The sequence below is a fragment of the Aquarana catesbeiana genome, linkage group LG13, assembly GCF_042186555.1.
Source record: "Aquarana catesbeiana isolate 2022-GZ linkage group LG13, ASM4218655v1, whole genome shotgun sequence".
Taxonomy (NCBI): Eukaryota; Metazoa; Chordata; class Amphibia; order Anura; family Ranidae; genus Aquarana; species Aquarana catesbeiana.
In genome coordinates this window covers 229600155-229618509 of record NC_133336.1, presented here as the reverse complement: position 1 = coordinate 229618509, position 18355 = coordinate 229600155, and the positions used below count along the sequence as shown (strand labels likewise).

Below are 18355 nucleotides of genomic sequence, written 5' to 3'. Positions count from 1 at the left end.
TATAACTTTCACAGAAACTAAATAATATACACTTATTGGGATTTTTTTGTACCAAAGACATGTAGCAGAATAAATTTTTGCCTAAATTCATAAAAAAAATTGATTTTAGAATTTCTTTATTTGATATGTTTTATAGCAGAAAATAAAAAATCCAGTGTTGATCAAATACCACCATAAGAAAGCTCTATTTATATGAAAACAATAATAAAAAGTAAATGTGGGCACAGTGTTTCATGTCCGCACAATAGACAGTTAAAGTAGCACAGTTCTGAATATCAAAAAATGCCCCGATCATGATGGGGGTAAAACCATCCGGAGCTCAAGTGGTTAATACCAATTTTTTTGTGAATATTAATTTAATTGTAAAAATGTTGGGGTTCCTTGAAATTCAACCAAGACTATTTCCTTATTCACTTAGATGTTTCATTGATGTCCTCCGATTCATAGAAATTATTCTTTACTATCACTTGTTGTGAAAGTAGATGAAACAAACAGCAGCAGATAATACAAATCCAGAGATCACCAGTCGTATTATATTCTGCACCGTGTAATCTGAGGAGAGAACCAGAGATGGAAGTTATTTGATTTTTACATTACAATTTTGAAATATTACAAAACGTATATATGAAGGGCCTAGATAAGCCTCCTTCTCATTGGTCACAAGAAATAATATTGTTTCATGTTCTAATAATACAGTATGTTCTAATATATTCCATTAATAAGAGGAGAGGTCACAAAGACACAACAATTAACTGGGAGAAAAGTGTGTCGCCTGCTCCAGAGGTGCGTAAGTCACAAGACTGGCTGACCAAAATTACAAATCCATTAGCAGGCAAACCATTAAAAATATTTATTTCAACTGTGTATTTAACCTTATGTTTTCACTTAGAAGATCTTTTACTATACTTTTCCTCCCCAAAGTCTTCACATTATGGAGGTATACATTTTTATTTTTTTTTAGCGCTTAAAATGTTACTGTCAGAACCTGGATCACCTGCTGGTGGCACTGTGACTCCCAAAACGGAAGGTTCTAGTTCCAGTGTTCACCTGCAGGTGTCTCCCAGCAGCCAGCAGATCCCAGTAATCAGTCTCCACCTGATGCTGGCTGCTGGGTAGGTATTTATTCCCTCCTCTACAAGTACCTCTCACTTCAGTGTTTTGCTCTGCTAGCCAGATACTGTTTCCTATTTTCCTGCCCTTGATCTTGCTCTTGCCCTGTATCCTCTACCTTGCTACCTTGTACATGCTCCCCTAATTCCTGATCCCAGTCTTGGTTCCCCTCTTCCTTGCATCTCTGGTCTTACCTTATTTATCCGTGTTTCTCATTTTGTACATATTGTACAGTATATAGTTTGTTTTCTAGTTAGTATTTCTGTTGCTTAGGCTACTTGTTAGGTATTTTTGCCACTTAGTTGATGGTTCACTTGTATCTTTTCATGTATTTGTTGTTTCCTGTTTGCTGGTGTTTGGATGTCTTTTATTTAAATGCTTATAAACTTGCTTAAATCATATATAGTCTGGTCTCCGTTTTCTAGTGCAGCTACGCGGATTTGCCATCCCTGCTGCTGATCCCTGACTGTTACTTAGAAGGGATCAGCGATTGAATATAGTTGTTGGTTAGAGAAGAGAGAAGATTCAAAGTCCAAACATCAGGGTCTTGTTTGGCTGCTGTAGGTCCATGTGAATGATGGACAAGAAGAAAAGGAAGAAGAAAGCCTTTAATGTAATGTGGGCCAGGAAGAAACCAAAACCCTACTGATGTAAGTGAAGCTAGGTTGGGTTTTGGTTTCTTCCTGGCCCACCTATAAATATTTTTGTTCTTATACATCCTCTATATCTCCCTTTACAGCATACTCAGATATCCACTATTGTTAAGTTATTGTACCACCTTTATTAAGGACGCCCTGTTAACCATATAAATGCTGATGTCCACCGAGCTAGCATCATCTACGTTGTTGTTTTCTGAAAGCGATGTATAAGTGGCACAGACAATAATTTATGATGTTGAGAAGATTGTTATGTTAGTAGAAATATTTTTATTTCATATGTTTTTTCAGTTCTGGACACATTTCTTTGCCACCAAGATTTAAAGGTCCGTAAGAAGCCAATTGATGTGAAACGCCTTGACCTCTTGGGATAATCCAGCAAAGATATTTGTAATTGATACTAGATATGGTCTACATTCCTTTTAGGGATTTCAATCCTGTGTTGTTTTTATATATGTTTTTAAGCTTTGTAATAAAACTCATTGTAATTTTTTTATATAATCATGTGTCTGTCCTTCAGCAAAGTCAGACATATAAAGGGTCTTTTTGAGGTTGATACAAATAATGGATGGGTTACAATAGAAACAGACATTTTTTTCTTCTAGTTTATAAATCTTGCTCAAAGTTCACAAACTTTTCAGTAAACGCTTTTGAAGTCTAGGGAGGGGACAAAGCTTGTTATTCTGGACATTTTAAGGGCTAATTAGCAAGCTATTGTCAAACAAAAGACATGGGAATCTGGGCACTGCCATGGGGCACTGACATGTACCAATGTCAAAAAAGATATTTATTATTATTAACTAATTTAAAAAATTTTCATTGAATTATCAGCTCTCCCTAAAAGCTCCAACCCACATGGACAATGTGGCAGCTGTTGTGAGCCCCCCTTTTTATAGAACGGGACTGGGTAAACTATTCCTTCAAGTAATTGGCTTTTGCTGTCCCTTATTTTTGGGGGTAAACCTGCAAAAACTTTTTGGCCAAAAGTTTGTGATTCACAAACTTTGCAATTCCCAGAGATTGTCTACAAATCAATGGTGATGATGAACCCGAGCCTCATTCCCTGTGCTGATACTGGAATGAAATGAAAAGAAATGGAAAGTGTATATAAGGATAATGTATAATTGATCCAAAGGCATTCATTTAGGTTTACATGCTCACCATGTATCTGGATATAGAACCCATCACTCACTGTCCTCACTTACAGCAGCTGATTGCAGGTGCAGGAAGACTGGCAGCACATGGCAGGTGGAGAGCCAGTGGGAACCAGGCAGCATGCAGAGCAGGACAGGGGAATGACTGGATGGAAGGTCAGACAAGCCAGGTCAGCAACAGACGGTCAGATATAGGCATAGACGTAAGCAGAGAATGGTCGGAATACAGGCAGAGGACAGCAACACAAGATCAGGCAGATAAGCAGGAGGTAAGCGGAGTCCAGAGGAAAGCCAAGGTCAGGGCAGGTAGCATTCAAGCGAGGTCAGGTCATGCCGGCTCAATCACAAAAGTCAGCGCTCAAGCAGATACAGGAACAATGGTAAAAGCTGCAGATCAGACAGCAACCAACTAGTACAGTTGCTGAACTTATATAAGCCACTTGGCGCCAGTATCATTTGAAAATGAACGCACGCTTGCACATTCGCATATGTGCACGCCTGTGCACTGCAAGATGGTCACCCGCAGGGCCACACCTGCACATTTGTGTTTGCCTTGGAGCTTCGACTGCACTATGACCAGCGCAGCCCTGACACATACGTAACTAATGATGGCCTAATTTCATATGCTCACCATATATCTGTATATAGAGCCCATCACTCATCTTCCTCACAGTGTCAGACACTGTCCTCACATCACAGGTATATTTCCCAGAATCCTCCAGCTGAGATGACCGTACTCTGTATGTATCAGATACATTGCATCCCTGCACAGTCCGTCCATTTCTGTGGAAGGCAAAGTGCAGCTCTGTGCCGCCTCTGAGCGGATCCAGTCTGGTGTCACATCTCACCGTCATCTCATCTCCTTCTATTACCCTGGACTAGGGATGAGCTTCGTGTTCAAGTCGAACCCATGTTCGACTCGAACATCGGCTGTTCGATCGTTCATCGAATTGCGAACGATATGGGCCGTTCGCGCCAAATTCGTGTGGCGCGTCACGGCCCATAATTCACTGCGGCATCGCAGTGCATTGCTTGCTGATGATTGGCCAAGCATGCAATATGACCCGCATGCTTGGCCAATCACAGCGCCGCCTTAACAGAGAGCCGTAATTGGCCAAAGCCAAGGAGGCTTTGGCCAATTATGGCTCATGGGATTTAGTACACGCCCCACACTATATAAGGCCGCCTGCACAGTGGCCCTGTGCAGTGTGTTCCGGTGTGCTGAGAAATAGAGAGAGAGAGAGACAGTGTCATTTCATTTGAGTTAGCTAGATTAGGCAGGACAGTCAGTCAGTTAGCTGCACTTAAAGTGTATTGTGTATATATATGCATCCCAGGTGTTGCATATATATATATATATATATATACACTGTATTCAGTTTAGCTAGATCGGTTCCTGTTATCTTCTAGACTATTTACATTTAGTGCAGTGCGTCCTGCTCACAGTGTTCAGCTAGATCCGTTCCTGTTATATTCCTACTGACAGGCAGGCTTGTCTTGTTACAGTATTTTGAAGAAAATTACTGGTGTTCTTTTGATCCTATTAGTACCACAGTCAGGCAGCTAGACTATTTACATTTAGTGCAGTGCGTCCTGCTCACAGTGTTCAGCTAGATCCATTCCTGTTATCTTCTTACTGACAGGCAGGCTTGTCTTGTTACAGTATTTTGAAGAAAATTACTGGTGTTCTTTTGATCCTATTAGTACCACAGTCAGGCAGCTAGACTATTTACATTTAGTGCAGTGCGTCCTGCTCACAGTGTTCAGCTAGATCCGTTCCTGTTCTCTTCTTACTGACAGGCAGGCTTGTCTTGTTACAGTAAATACAGCTACCTGAAGAAAATTGCTGGTGTTCTTTTGATCCTATTAGTACCACAGTCAGGCAGCTAGACTATTTACAGTTAGTGCAGTGCGTCCTGCTCACAGTGTTCTGCTAAACCTACAAGTTAGTGGGGTGCGTCCTGCTCACAGTGTTCAGCTAAACCTACAAGTTAGTGGGGTGCGTCCACCTCACAGTGTTCAGCTAAACCTACAAGCTAGTGGGGTGCGTCCTGCTCACAGTGTTCAGCCAGATCCGTTTCTGTTATCTTCTTACTGACAGGCAGGCTTGTCTTGTTACAGTAAATACAGCTACCTAAAGAAAATTGCTGGTGTTCTTTTGATCCTATTAGTACCACAGTCAGGCAGATAGACTATTTACAGTTAGTGCAGTGCTTCCTGCTCACAGTGTTCAGCTAAACCTACAAGTTAGTGGGGTGCGTCCACCTCACAGTGTTCAGCTAAAGCTACCTGTAAAAGGTTGGTGGTGTTCTCATACTACAGGCAGGCAGTTGATTTTGCTAGCTGCAGTATCAGTACATATATATATATATATATATATATATATATATATATATATATATATATATCCCAGCTTAGTGCAGCTACAGGCCATTAGTATGTCTGGAAGGCCAAGAAGGAGAGGCAGACAGTCACAAGCCAATAGGAGAGGGCAAGCAGGCTCTGTGTCTAGTGCTGGTCGTGGAGATGGTGCATCCTCATCAGCACGTGGCCATGGGACACGCTTGGCCTTTTTTTCGGCAGCTGGCCATGTTGAGCCGCAACATGCGGAAGACTTGGTCGAGTGGATGACCAAGCCGTCCTCATCCTCCTCATCCTCTCTCACCCATGCCCAGGGTACTTTGTCTGGCAAAGCAGCGGCCTCTTCCCTTGGCTCAATGTCATCAGTGACTCCTTCCCTAGCCCCACCATGTCCTCCTGAGGAGTCCCTCGAACTGTTTGACCACAGTGTTGGGTACATGCTCCAGGAGGATGCCCAGCGTTTGGAAGGCTCTGATGATGATACTGAGCTCGATGAAAGCAGTAACATGAGCACGGACAGAGGGGGTGCCCAAGAAGGACAGCAATCTGGCAGTCATGCTCCCCCTGCTGCAGCATACTGCCAGGTTTGCTCCAGTGATGAGGAGGGAGGGGATGATGAGGTCACTGACTCAACGTGGGTGCCTGATAGGAGAGAGGAGGAGGAGGAGGAGGAGGCGGCACATCACCAACGAGGCAGGATGCCCTCCAGGGGCCAGCCTAAGGGCAGCACATTGACTGCATCACACCCCAAAGCTCCACATGTGCAGGGCACTGCAGTCTCTGCGCGTTATTCAAAAAGTTCTTTGGTGTGGGCCTTTTTTGAGACGAGTGCATCAGATCGCACCGCTGCTATTTGCAACATATGTCTCAAGCGTATCTCGCGTGGCCAAAACATCTCCCGCTTGGGTACCACATGCTTGACCAGACATATGTTGATCTGCCATGCAGTTCGTTGGCATGCGTATCTAAAAGACCCACACCAAAGAACAAAGAGGACCTCTCCTTGCTCCTCATCAGCTGAGATTTCCAACCCCACTAGACCTTCAGTCCTCTCTGAGACCTGCACTGAGAGGAATGAAGGTGTAGAATTAGGTGTGTCACAAAGTACTTGTGGGCAATCTGATTTTGGTACACCGACGTCAGATTGTACCAGGCAAATTTCCCTGCCCCAGCTGCTGCACCGCCGAAAGAAGTTTGCTCCCAGCCATCCACATGCCCAGCGGTTGAATGCTAGCTTGGCAAAATTGCTAGCACTTCAACTGCTGCCTTTTCAGTTGGTAGACTCTGCCCCCTTCCGTGAGTTTGTGGAATGTGCGGTTTCTCAGTGGCAGGTACCCAAACGCCACTTTTTCTCACGGAAGGCGATTCCGGCTCTCTACCAACATGTGGAAGGCAATGTCCATGCCTCGCTGGACAGGGCGGTCAGCGGTAAGGTGCATATTACCGCTGACTCATGGTCCAGCAGGCATGGACAGGGACGTTACCTAAGTTTCATGGCGCATTGGGTGACTCTGCTGGCAGCTGGGAAGGATGCAGGACAAGGTGCAGTAGTGTTGGAGGTTGTTCCGCCACCACGCCTCCAAAATGCTAATGATTGTGACACACCTCTCTCCTCCACCCCCTCCTCTTCTTCTTCCTCCATGGCCTCTTCCTCGGAACCAGCGGTGCTCCGTAGTCGTTCAAGGGGCTACGCAAGTACGCAGGCCAAAAGATGCCATGCGGTGCTTGAGCTGGTGTGCTTGGGGGACAGGAGCCACACTGGGGCAGAGGTTCTGTCAGCTCTGCAGGGGCAGGTTCAGAGGTGGTTGATGCCACGCCAACTTAAGGCAGGAATGGTGGTTTGCGACAATGGCACCAACCTCCTCTCTGCCCTCCGACAGGGACAAATGACCCATGTGCCCTGTTTGGCTCACGTCCTTAACTTGGTGGTGCAGCGGTTCTTGGGCAGGTACCCGGGCTTACAGGATGTCCTGAGGCAGGCCAGGAAAGTCTGTGTGCATTTCCGCCAGTCATATAATGCCAGTGCTCGGCTGACGGACCTCCAAAAGGAGTTTAACCTGCCCAAGAACCGCCTAATCTGTGACATGCCCACCAGGTGGAACTCAACGTTGGCCTTGCTGCAGCGGCTGCACACGCAGCAGAGGGCCATCAATGAGTACCTGTGCGACTATGGCACCAGGACAGGGTCAGGGGAGCTTGTTTTTTTTTCCCCACGCCAGTGGGCCATGATCAGGGATGCATGCACTGTCCTGTCACCATTTGAGGAGGCCACGAGGATGGTGAGCAGTGACAGTGCGTGCATCAGTGACACTGTCCCCCTTGTCCACCTGTTGGAGCACACACTGCGTGGAATAATGGACAGGGCACTTGAGGCAGAACAGAGGCAGGAAGAGGAGGACTTCCTTAGCTCTCAAGGCCCCCTTTATCCAGACAGTGTTCCTGCGTGCCCGCCGATCACACAGGAAGAGGACAAGGAGGAGGAGGAGGAGGAAGATTGTGTCAGTATGGAGGTGGAGCCTGGCACTCAGTATCAGCAGCAGTCTTTAAGGGATCAGTCCCAAGAAACACATGGACTTGTACGTGGCTGGGAGGAGGTGGCTGCGGACCATGTCGTCCTTAGTGACCCAGAGGACTCCGGACCGAATGCCTCAGCAAACCTACGCTGCATGGCCTCCCTGATCCTGCAAAGCCTGCGTAAGGATCCTCGTATTCGTGGTATCAAGGAGAAGGACCAATACTGGCTGGCAACCCTCCTTGATCCACGAGGGTAAGGTTGCGGACCTTATCTTGCCATCACAGAGGGAGCAGAGGATGAAACATCTTCGGGAGGCCTTGCAGAAAGGTCTGTGCAACGCGTTCCCAGAGACTGGGAGGTTACAAACTCCTGTTTCTGGACAACGTGTTGCTGAGGCTTCGGTCAGTCAAAGAAGGAGCGGTGGAGAAGGTGGCCGTCTGACCGATGTGTTCAGACAATTTTTTGGTCCGCAGCCCCAAGGTATGATCGGTTCCAGCAACCATCGCCAGCGTCTGTTTTACATGGTGCAGGAATACCTAGGGGCAAGATCAGACTTGGACACCTTTCCCACCGAAAATCCTCTGGGTTACTGGGTCTTGAGGATGGATCACTGGCCAGAGCTTGCACAGTATGCAATTGAGCTACTGGCCTGTCCTGCATCCAGCGTTCTTTCGGAACGCACATTCAGTGCTGCTGGAGGCGTGGTAACCGATCACAGGATGCGTCTGTCCACTGACTCGGTCGATCGACTGACCTTCATAAAAATGAATCAGTCTTGGATCACCACCAGCTACCAAGCACCTGATGCTGATGTAACCGAATAATTTTTTTTTAAATCTCAGATCCCTTCAAAGACTGCCTATGCTGATGCTGAGTGACTATCCCTGAGTAGGGATGAGCCGAACACCCCCCGGTTCGGTTCGCACCAGAACCCGCGAACGGACCGAAAGTTCGCACGAACGTTAGAACCCCATTGACGTCTATGGGACTCGAACGTTCGAAATCAAAAGTGCTCATTTTAAAGGCTAATTTGCATGGTATTGTCCTAAAAAGGGTTTGGGGACCCGGGTCCTACCCCAGGGGACATGTATCAATGCAAAAAAAACTTTTAAAAACGGCCGTTTTTTCGGGAGCAGTGATTTTAATGATGCTTAAAGTAAAAAAAAAAAAAGTGAAATATTCCTTTAAATATCGTACCTGGGGGGTGTCTATAGTATGCCTGTAAAGTGACGCGTGTTTCCCATGTTTAGAACAGTCCCTGCACCAAATGTCATTTTTAAAGGAAAAAATCTCATTTAAAACTGCTTGCGGGTTTAATGTCATGTCGGGTCATGGCAATATGGATGAAAATCAGTGAGACAAACGGCATGGGTACCCCCCAGTCCATTACCAGGCCCTTTGGGTCTTGTATGGATATTAAGGGGAACCCCGCACCCAAATTAAAATAAGGAAAGGTGTGGGGCCACCAGGCCCTATATACTCTGAACAGCAGTATACAGGCGGTGCAAACAAGACAGGGACTGTAGGTTTGTTGTTAAGTAGAATCTGTTTGTAATTTTGAACATTTTTAACGTGTTTAGCTCCAGCCAAAAAATCTTTTCTAAGCTTTTTGGAAAACATAGGGAAGGGTTATCACCCCTGTGACATTTGTTTTGCTGTCTTTCCTCCTCTTCAGAAGATTTCACCTCACTTTTTTGTCCCAATGAAAAATGTTTTTTGAAAATTTGGGTTTTTTTGTGGAACAAGGATTGGAAAGCATCAGTGGAAAGGAGAAATTGTTTTCCCATATTAACTCTTACAGGAAAGAATTTCCCTTCCTAGGGGTAGATTTCATCTCACTTCCTGTTGTCTCCTTCCGTTTGCAAGTAGGAGTCGTTTGTAAGTTAGATGTTTGAAAGTAGGGTCCTGCCCTATATACTCAGCAGAAATTTGGGCCTTAGGTGTTGCTGTGGCCACAACACTGTAAGCCCTCACAGGGCCCTGCTGTGAAATATTAGATCAAGAATTGTAATTACATGCCCCTGTTGAACAGGAGCTGAAAAATTAGGCCTTAGGCACTGGTGCTGGTGCCACAACACTGCAACCCCTCACAGACACTCTAGTTGGAACGCAGGAACGAGCCCTGCTGCAAAGTATTGCTTCAAAAATTGTAATTACACGCCCCTGTTAGACAGGGGCAGAAAAATTGGGCCTTAGGCACTGGTGCTGGTGCCACAACACTGCAACCCCTCACAGACACTCTAGTTGGAACGCAGGAACGAGCCCTGCTGCAAAGTATTGCATCAAAAATTGTAATTACACACCCCTGTTAAACAGGGGCTGAAAAATTGTGCCTTAGGCACTGGTGGTGGCGCCCAGAACCAAAAATGTTCTTACAAGCTATCAGCGTGATGATTGAGGAGGAAGAGGATAATTACTCAGGGATAGTCACTCAGCATCAGCATAGGCAGTCTTTGAAGGGATCTGAGATTTCAAAAAAAATTATTCGGTTACATCAGCATCAGGTGCTTGGTAGCTGGTGGTGATCCAAGACTCATTCATTTTTATGAAGGTCAGCCGATCGACCGAGTCGGTGGACAGACGCACCCTGTGATCGGTTACCACGCCTCCAGCAGCACTGAATGTGCGTTCCGAAAGAACGCTGGATGCAGGACAGGCCAGTAGCTCAATTGCATACTGTGCAAGCTCTGGCCAGTGATCCATCCTCAAGACCCAGTAACCCAGAGGATTTTCGGTGGGAAAGGTGTCCAAGTCTGATCTTGCCCCTAGGTATTCCTGCACCATGTAAAACAGACGCTGGCGATGGTTGCTGGAACCGATCATACCTTGGGGCTGCGGACCAAAAAATTGTCTGAACGCATCGGTCAGACGGCCACCTTCTCCACCGCTCCTTCTTTGACTGACCGAAGCCTCAGCAACACATTGTCCAGAAACAGGAGTTTGTAACCTCCCAGTCTCTGGGAACGCGTTGCACAGACCTTTCTGCAAGGCCTTCCGAAGATGTTTCATCCTCTGCTCCCTCTGCGATGGCAAGATAAGGTCCGCAACCTTACCCTTGTAACGTGGATCAAGGAGGGTTGCCAGCCAGTATTGGTCCTTCTCCTTGATACCACGAATACGAGGATCCTTACGCAGGCTTTGCAGGATCAGGGAGGCCATGCAGCGTAGGTTTGCTGAGGCATTCGGTCCGGAGTCCTCTGGGTCACTAAGAACGACATGGTCCGCAGCCACCTCCTCCCAGCCACGTACAAGTCCATGTGTTTCTTGGGACTGATCCCTTAAAGACTGCTGCTGATGCTGAGTGCCAGGCTCCACCTCCATACTGACACAATCTTCCTCCTCCTCCTCTTCCTCCTCGTCCTCTTCCTGTGTGATCGGCGGGCACGCAGGAACACTGTCTGGATAAAGGGGGCAGCTGGGAAGGATGCAGGACAAGGTGCAGTAGTGTTGGAGGTTGTTCCGCCACCACGCCTCCAAAATGCTGATTGTAACACACCTCTCTCCTCCACCCCCTCCTCTTCTTGGTGTGGGTCTTTTAGATACGCTTGCCAACGAACTGCATGGCAGGTCAACATATGTCTGGTCAAGCATGTGGTACCCAAGCGGGAGATGTTTTGGCCACGCGAGATACGCTTGAGACATATGTTGCAAATAGCAGCGGTGCGATCTGATGCACTCGTCTCAAAAAAGGCCCACACCAAAGAACTTTTTGAATAACGCGCAGAGACTGCAGCGCCCTGCACATGTGGAGCTTTGGGGTGTGATGCAGTCAATGTGCTGCCCTTAGGCTGGCCCCTGGAGGGCATCCTGCCTCGTTGGTGATGTGCCGCCGCCTCCTCCTCCTCCTCCTCCTCCTCCTCCTCTCTCCTATCAGGCACCCACGTTGAGTCAGTGACCTCATCATCCCCTCCCTCCTCATCACTGGAGCAAACCTGGCAGTATGCTGCAGCAGGGGGAGCATGACTGCCAGATTGCTGTCCTTCTTGGGCACCCCCTCTGTCCGTGCTCATGTTACTGCCTTCATCGAGCTCAGTATCGTCATCAGAGCCTTCCAAACGCTGGGCATCCTCCTGGAGCATGTACCCAACACTGTGGTCAAACAGTTCGAGGGAATCCTCATGAGGACATGGTGGAGCTAGGGAAGGAGTCACTGATGACATTGAGCTGAGGGAAGAGGCCGCTGCTTTGCCAGACAAAGCACCCTGGGCATGGGTGAGAGAGGATGAGGAGGATGAGGACGGCTTGGTCATCCACTCGACCAAGTCTTCCGCATGTTGCGGCTCAACACGGCCAGCTGCCGAAAAAAAGGCCAAGCGTGTCCCATGGCCACGTGCTGATGAGGATGCACCGTCTCCACGACCAGCACTAGACACAGAGCCTGCTTGCCCTCTCTTATTGGCTTGTGACTGTCTGCCTCTCCTTCTTGGCCTTCCAGACATACTAATGGCCTGTAGCTGCACTAAGCTGGGATAGAACACCTGTAATTTTCTTCAAGTAGCTTTATATACTGTAACCAGACAAGCCTGCCTGTCAGTAGGAAGATAACAGGAACGGATCTAGCTGAACACTGTGAGCAGGACGCACTGTACTAAATGTAAATAGTCTAGCTGCCTGACCGTAGTACTAATAGGATCAAATAGAACACCTGTAATTTTCTTCAGGTAGCTTTATATACTGTAACCAGACAAGCCTGCCTGTCAGTAGGAAGATAACAGGAACGGATCTAGCTGTACACTGTGAGCAGGACGCACTGTACTAAATGTAAATAGTCTAGCTGCCTGACCGTGGTACTAATAGGATCAAATAGAACACCTGTAATTTTCTTCAGGTAGCTTTATATACTGTAACCAGACAAGCCTGCCTGTCAGTAGGAAGATAACAGGAACGGATCTAGCTGTACACTGTGAGCAGGACGCACTGTACTAAATGTAAATAGTCTAGCTGCCTGACCGTGGTACTAATAGGATCAAATAGAACACCTGTAATTTTCTTCAGGTAGCTTTATATACTGTAACCAGACAAGCCTGCCTGTCAGTAGGAAGATAACAGGAACGGATCTAGCTGAACACTGTGAGCAGGACGCACTGTACTAAATGTAAATAGTCTAGCTGCCTGACCGTGGTACTAATAGGATCAAATAGAACACCTGTAATTTTCTTCAGGTAGCTTTATATACTGTAACCAGACAAGCCTGCCTGTCAGTAGGAATTTAACAGGAACGGATCTAGCTGAACACTGTGAGCAGGACGCACTGCACTAAATGTAAATAGTCTAGAAGATAACAGGAACGGATCTAGCTGAACACTGTGAGCAGGACGCACTGCACTAAATGTAAATAGGCTAGAAGATAACAGGAACGGATCTAGCTGAACACTGTGAGCAGGACGCACTGCACTAAATGTAAATAGCAGGAACGGATCTAGCTGAACACTGTGAGCAGGACGCACTGCATTAAATGTAAATAGTCTAGATAGAAGATAACAGGAACGGATCTAGCTAAACTGAATACAGTGTATATATATATATGCAACACCTGGGATGCATATATATACACAATACACTGTAAGTGCAGCTAACTGACTGACTGTTCTGCCTAATCTATCTAACTCAAATCAAATGACACTGTCTCTCTCTCTCTCTATCTCTCAGCACACCGGAACACACACTACACAGGGCCGCCGTGCAGGCGGCCTTATATAGTGTGGGGTGTGTACTAAATCCCCTGAGCCATAATTGGCCAAAGCCACCCTGGCTTTGGCCAATTACAGCTCTCTCTACTGACGGCGCTGTGATTGGCCAAGCATGCGGGTCATAGTGCATGCTTGGCCAATCATCAGCCAGCAATGCACTGCGATGCCGCAGTGAATTATGGGCCGTGACGCGCCACACGAATTTGGCGCGAACGGCCCATATCGTTCGCAATTTGATGAACGATCGAACAGCCGATGTTCGAGTCGAACATGGGTTCGACTCGAACACGAAGCTCATCCCTAGTCCAGGGTAATAGAAGGAGATGAGATGACGGTGAGATGTGACACCAGACTGGATCCGCTCAGAGGCGGCACAGAGCTGCACTTTGCCTTCCACAGAAATGGACGGACTGTGCAGGGATGCAATGTATCTGATACATACAGAGTACGGTCATCTCAGCTGGAGGATTCTGGGAAATATACCTGTGATGTGAGGACAGTGTCTGACACTGTGAGGAAGATGAGTGATGGGCTCTATATACAGATATATGGTGAGCATATGAAATTAGGCCATCATTAGTTACGTATGTGTCAGGGCTGCGCTGGTCATAGTGCAGTCGAAGCTCCAAGGCAAACACAAATGTGCAGGTGTGGCCCTGCGGGTGACCATCTTGCAGTGCACAGCCGATGTTCGAGTCGAACATGGGTTCGACTCGAACACGAAGCTCATCCCTATCCCTGAGTAATTATCCTCTTCCTCCTCAATCATCACACTGATAGCTTGTAAGAACATTTTTGGTTCTGGGCGCCACCACCAGTGCATAAGGCACAATTTTTCAGCCCCTGTTTAACAGGGGCGTGTAATTACAATTTTTGATGTAATACTTTGCAGCAGGGCTCGTTCCTGCATTCCAACTAGAGTGTCTGTGAGGGGTTACAGTGTTGTGGCACCAGCACCAGTGCCTAAGGCCCATTTTTTCTGCCCCTGTTTAACAGGGGCGTGTAATTACAATTTTTGATGCAATACTTTGCAGCAGGGCTCGTTCCTGCGTTCCAACTAGAGTGTCTGTGAGGGGTTGCAGTGTTGTGGCACCAGCACCAGTGCCTAAGGCCCATTTTTTCTGCCCCTGTTTAACAGGGGCACGTAATTACAATTTTTGATGCAATACTTTGCAGCAGGGCTCGTTCCTGCGTTCCAACTAGAGTGTCTGTGAGGGGTTGCAGTGTTGTGGCACCAGCACCAGTGCCTAAGGCCCAATTTTTCAGCCCTTGTTTAACAGGGGCGTGTAATTACAATTTTTGATGCAATACTTTGCAGCAGGGCTCGTTCCTGCGTTCCAACTAGAGTGTCTGTGAGGGGTTGCAGTGTTGTGGCACCAGCACCAGTGCCTAAGGCCTAATTTTTCAGCTCCTGTTCAACAGGGGCATGTAATTACAATTCTTGATCTAATATTTCACAGCAGGGCCCTGTGAGGGCTTGTGTTGTGGCCACAGCAACACCTAAGGCCCAAATTTCTGCTGAGTATATAGGACAGGACCCTACTTTCAAACAACTAACTTACAAACGACTCCTACTTGCAAACGGACAACAGGAAGTGAGATGAAATCTACCCCTAGGAAGGGAAATTCTCTCCTGTAAGAGTTAATATGGGAAAAACATTTCTCCTTTCCACTGATGCTTTCCAATCCATTGGGACAAAAGTGAGGTGAAATCTTCTGAAGAGGAGGAAAGACAGCAAAACAAATGTCACAGGGGTGATAACCCTTCCCTATGTTTTCCAAAAAGCTTAAAAAAGATTTTTTGGCTGGAGCTAAACACGTTAAAAATGTACCCGTTCAAAATTACAAAGAGATTCTACTTAACAACAAACCTACAGTCCCTGTCTTGTTTGCACCGCCTGTATACTGCTGTTCAGAGTATATAGGGCCTGGTGGCCCCACACCTTTCCTTATTTTAATTTGGGTGCGGGGTTCCCCTTAATATCCATACAAGACCCAAAGGGCCTGGTAATGGACTGGGGGGTGCCCATGCCGTTTGTCTCACTGATTTTCATCCATATTGCCAGGACCCGACATTACATTAAACCCGCAAGCAGTTTTAAATGAGATTTTTTCCTTTAAAAATGACATTTGGTGCAGGGACTGTTCTAAACACGGGAAACACGCGTCACTTTACAGGCATACTATAGACACCCCTCAGGTACGATATTTAAAGGAATATTTCACTTTTTTTTTTTTACTTTAAGCATCATTAAAATCACTGCTCCCGAAAAAACGGCCGTTTTTAAAAGTTTTTTTTGCATTGATACATGTCCCCTGGGGTAGGACCCGGGTCCCCAAACCCTTTTTAGGACAATACCATGCAAATTAGTTTTTAAAATGAGCACTTTTGATTTCGAACGTTCGAGTCCCATAGACGTCAATGGGGTTCTAACGTTCGTGCGAACTTTCGGTCCGTTCGCAGGTTCTGGTGCGAACTGAACCGGGGGGTGTTCGGCTCATCCCTACCCTGGACGGGGTCACTTTTATTTCTGGAGGAGAGAAGAGCTCTGGAAAGCGAAAGGATGACAATGACTGGTCAGTATGAGTTCTATTCCCTCAACATGTGACTGTCAGGAAATAAAGAAAGTGAAAGTGTATGTAAGTATAATGTATGATTGGATCAAACCCATTCTTTTAGGGTACATCCTCACCATGTATCTGGATATAGAACCCATCACTCATCTTCCACACAGTGTCAGACCTCGTCCTCACTTCACAGGTATATTTCCCAGAATCCTCCAGCTGAGATGACCGCACTCTGTATGTATCAGATACATTGTATCCCCGCACAGTCCGTCCATCTCTGTAGAAGGCAAATTGCAGCTCTGTGCCGCCTCTGAGCGGATCCAGTCTGGTGTCACATCTCACCGTCATCTCATCTCCTTCTATTACCCTGGACGGGGTCACTTTTATTTCCGGAGGAGAGAAGAGCTCTGGAAGAGAAAATTGATAGAAATAACAAATGATGGGAATATATTAATTATTCTTTTGACAATTACACAATGCTTTGCAGGGACATAAAACAATTTATATCATATATATATATATTTATGTCTTTGGTTAAGTTGACCTGTTGTATCCACTATAGTATTACACAGTACTAGAGAACCTAGTAAGGTCAGACAATGGCAGCCTCCAGAGCTGAATGGAAGTCTTGGCACACATATACACTACACATCACTTCACAAGATATGGTGACAGGTTCCTCTAAGTTCCTCTAAGCAAGACTTTCTAGAATTCATGTGAATTTATCATGTTTTTAGGCCAAAATAAAATACTTGTCCATACCTATCAGATCTGTACCTGGACAGGTTAGACCAATACCAATTTCCACAACACGGCTCATAATCACACATTGGGTATTGGCATATCCGAGAGTTTCAGTGTTTTCTGCTGATACCAGAAGACCCAACCAAATGCTTTTTTTTTTCAACAATGATAGAGAAGGATTCATAAGCATCTGTAGGTCAATGGCTTAATAGCAGCAGGCTATGGCAATATGTAGCTTCTAATACGAACATGAAGAATGAGGAAAAAATAATGGTTTCTCCAAAATTTTTATGATGTTGGGACTTTTTGGGGATGTTTGCCAGTTTGTTTGTTTTTCTTTTTGTTTTTTCTTTTTGTTTTTGTTTTTTTTTCCAGGTACCGTGGTTCCGGATATTCGACCGGTGGAATGCAAGCGGCGATTCTAGGATTCTGTCGTTTGAAGAGCACGAGAGCATGTGAGCTCCCTCTCCTTTTTTTAAAAAATATTACCATTTCGCACTGATACACTTTTATTATTTTGCTTACATAGATTTAGCACCTGCCACTTTATATTTATTATTGTACTGATACATTTTTCAACTTATAACAACATTTAATTTCTTTCGTTTTCAATTTTTACATTTTTTTTACATTTCATTTTTAATTTTTTTTATTTATTTATAGTTTTTACATTTTTTTTGTTCGGGAATATATTGCTTGCACTCTGTATGCACCTATAAAGAAATGTAGTGCCAACAGACAGTTATGTATTTTTGCTTATGTAAGTCATGAAAGAAAAATGAAAAAGGTTTCTGATAAGGAGAACTCAAAAAAGGTATGCCACATCCCAAAATGTATCAGGGAACAAAGAGGAACCCCCTATGGGTAGGACTTTACCGGCACTACCACATAAGCAAACAATGTTTGAAAAATATCAAGTATTTATTGAAAAACACATATAGAATATTACACAAAAACGTGGATGTATAAATACAAGGATGCAAAGAAAAGATATAGCTTCCGGAACCCAACGCGTTTCAGAGATGAATGTTGTCTGATGATACTGATGACAGATGGAACTGATACGTGGCACTGATGACAGATGGCACGTGACACTGACAGGTGGTGCTGATGACAGATGGCACTATGTGGCACTGATGACAGATGGCACTGATGACAGATGGCACTATGTGGCACTGATGACAGATGGCACTGATGACAGATGGCACTATGTGGCACTGATGACAGATGACAGTGGGGACAGATGGCACTGGGGATAGATGGCACTGACATGACAGTTGGGACAGATGGCAGGGACAGATGGCAGGGACAGATGGCAGTTTGACACTTTATTTCGTTTTTTTTTTTTACTTACCGCCGCAGCGGTTCGCTCTCCCTCCTCACACGCTGTCTCTGTGTGAGGAGGGAGAGCCGCAGAACACCAGCGATGAGAGATGATCTCATATGTAAACATATGAGATCATCTCTCATTGGCACCGCCGATCGCTCTGAAAACGGCCGCTATGATTGGCCGTTTTCAGCGATCTGTGACTGGCTGTGTCCAAGGGACACGGCCAG

The 18355-nt window shown here is 45.9% G+C and overlaps 1 protein-coding gene across 1 annotated transcript in view; it reads right to left on the bottom strand.

The window, feature by feature from the left end:
- Window positions 1-463: 463 nt before the first annotated feature.
- The window catches only part of LOC141116688 (Fc receptor-like protein 5), a 151060-nt gene continuing 133168 nt past the window's right edge, over window positions 464-18355 (bottom strand). The window contains exons 10-11 of the mRNA XM_073609078.1: window positions 16180-16461; window positions 464-552 (exon numbers count right to left, since the gene is read on the bottom strand). Of these exons, the coding sequence (XP_073465179.1) occupies window positions 464-552; window positions 16180-16461 (371 nt within the window). The remainder of the gene's footprint in view (window positions 553-16179; window positions 16462-18355) is intronic.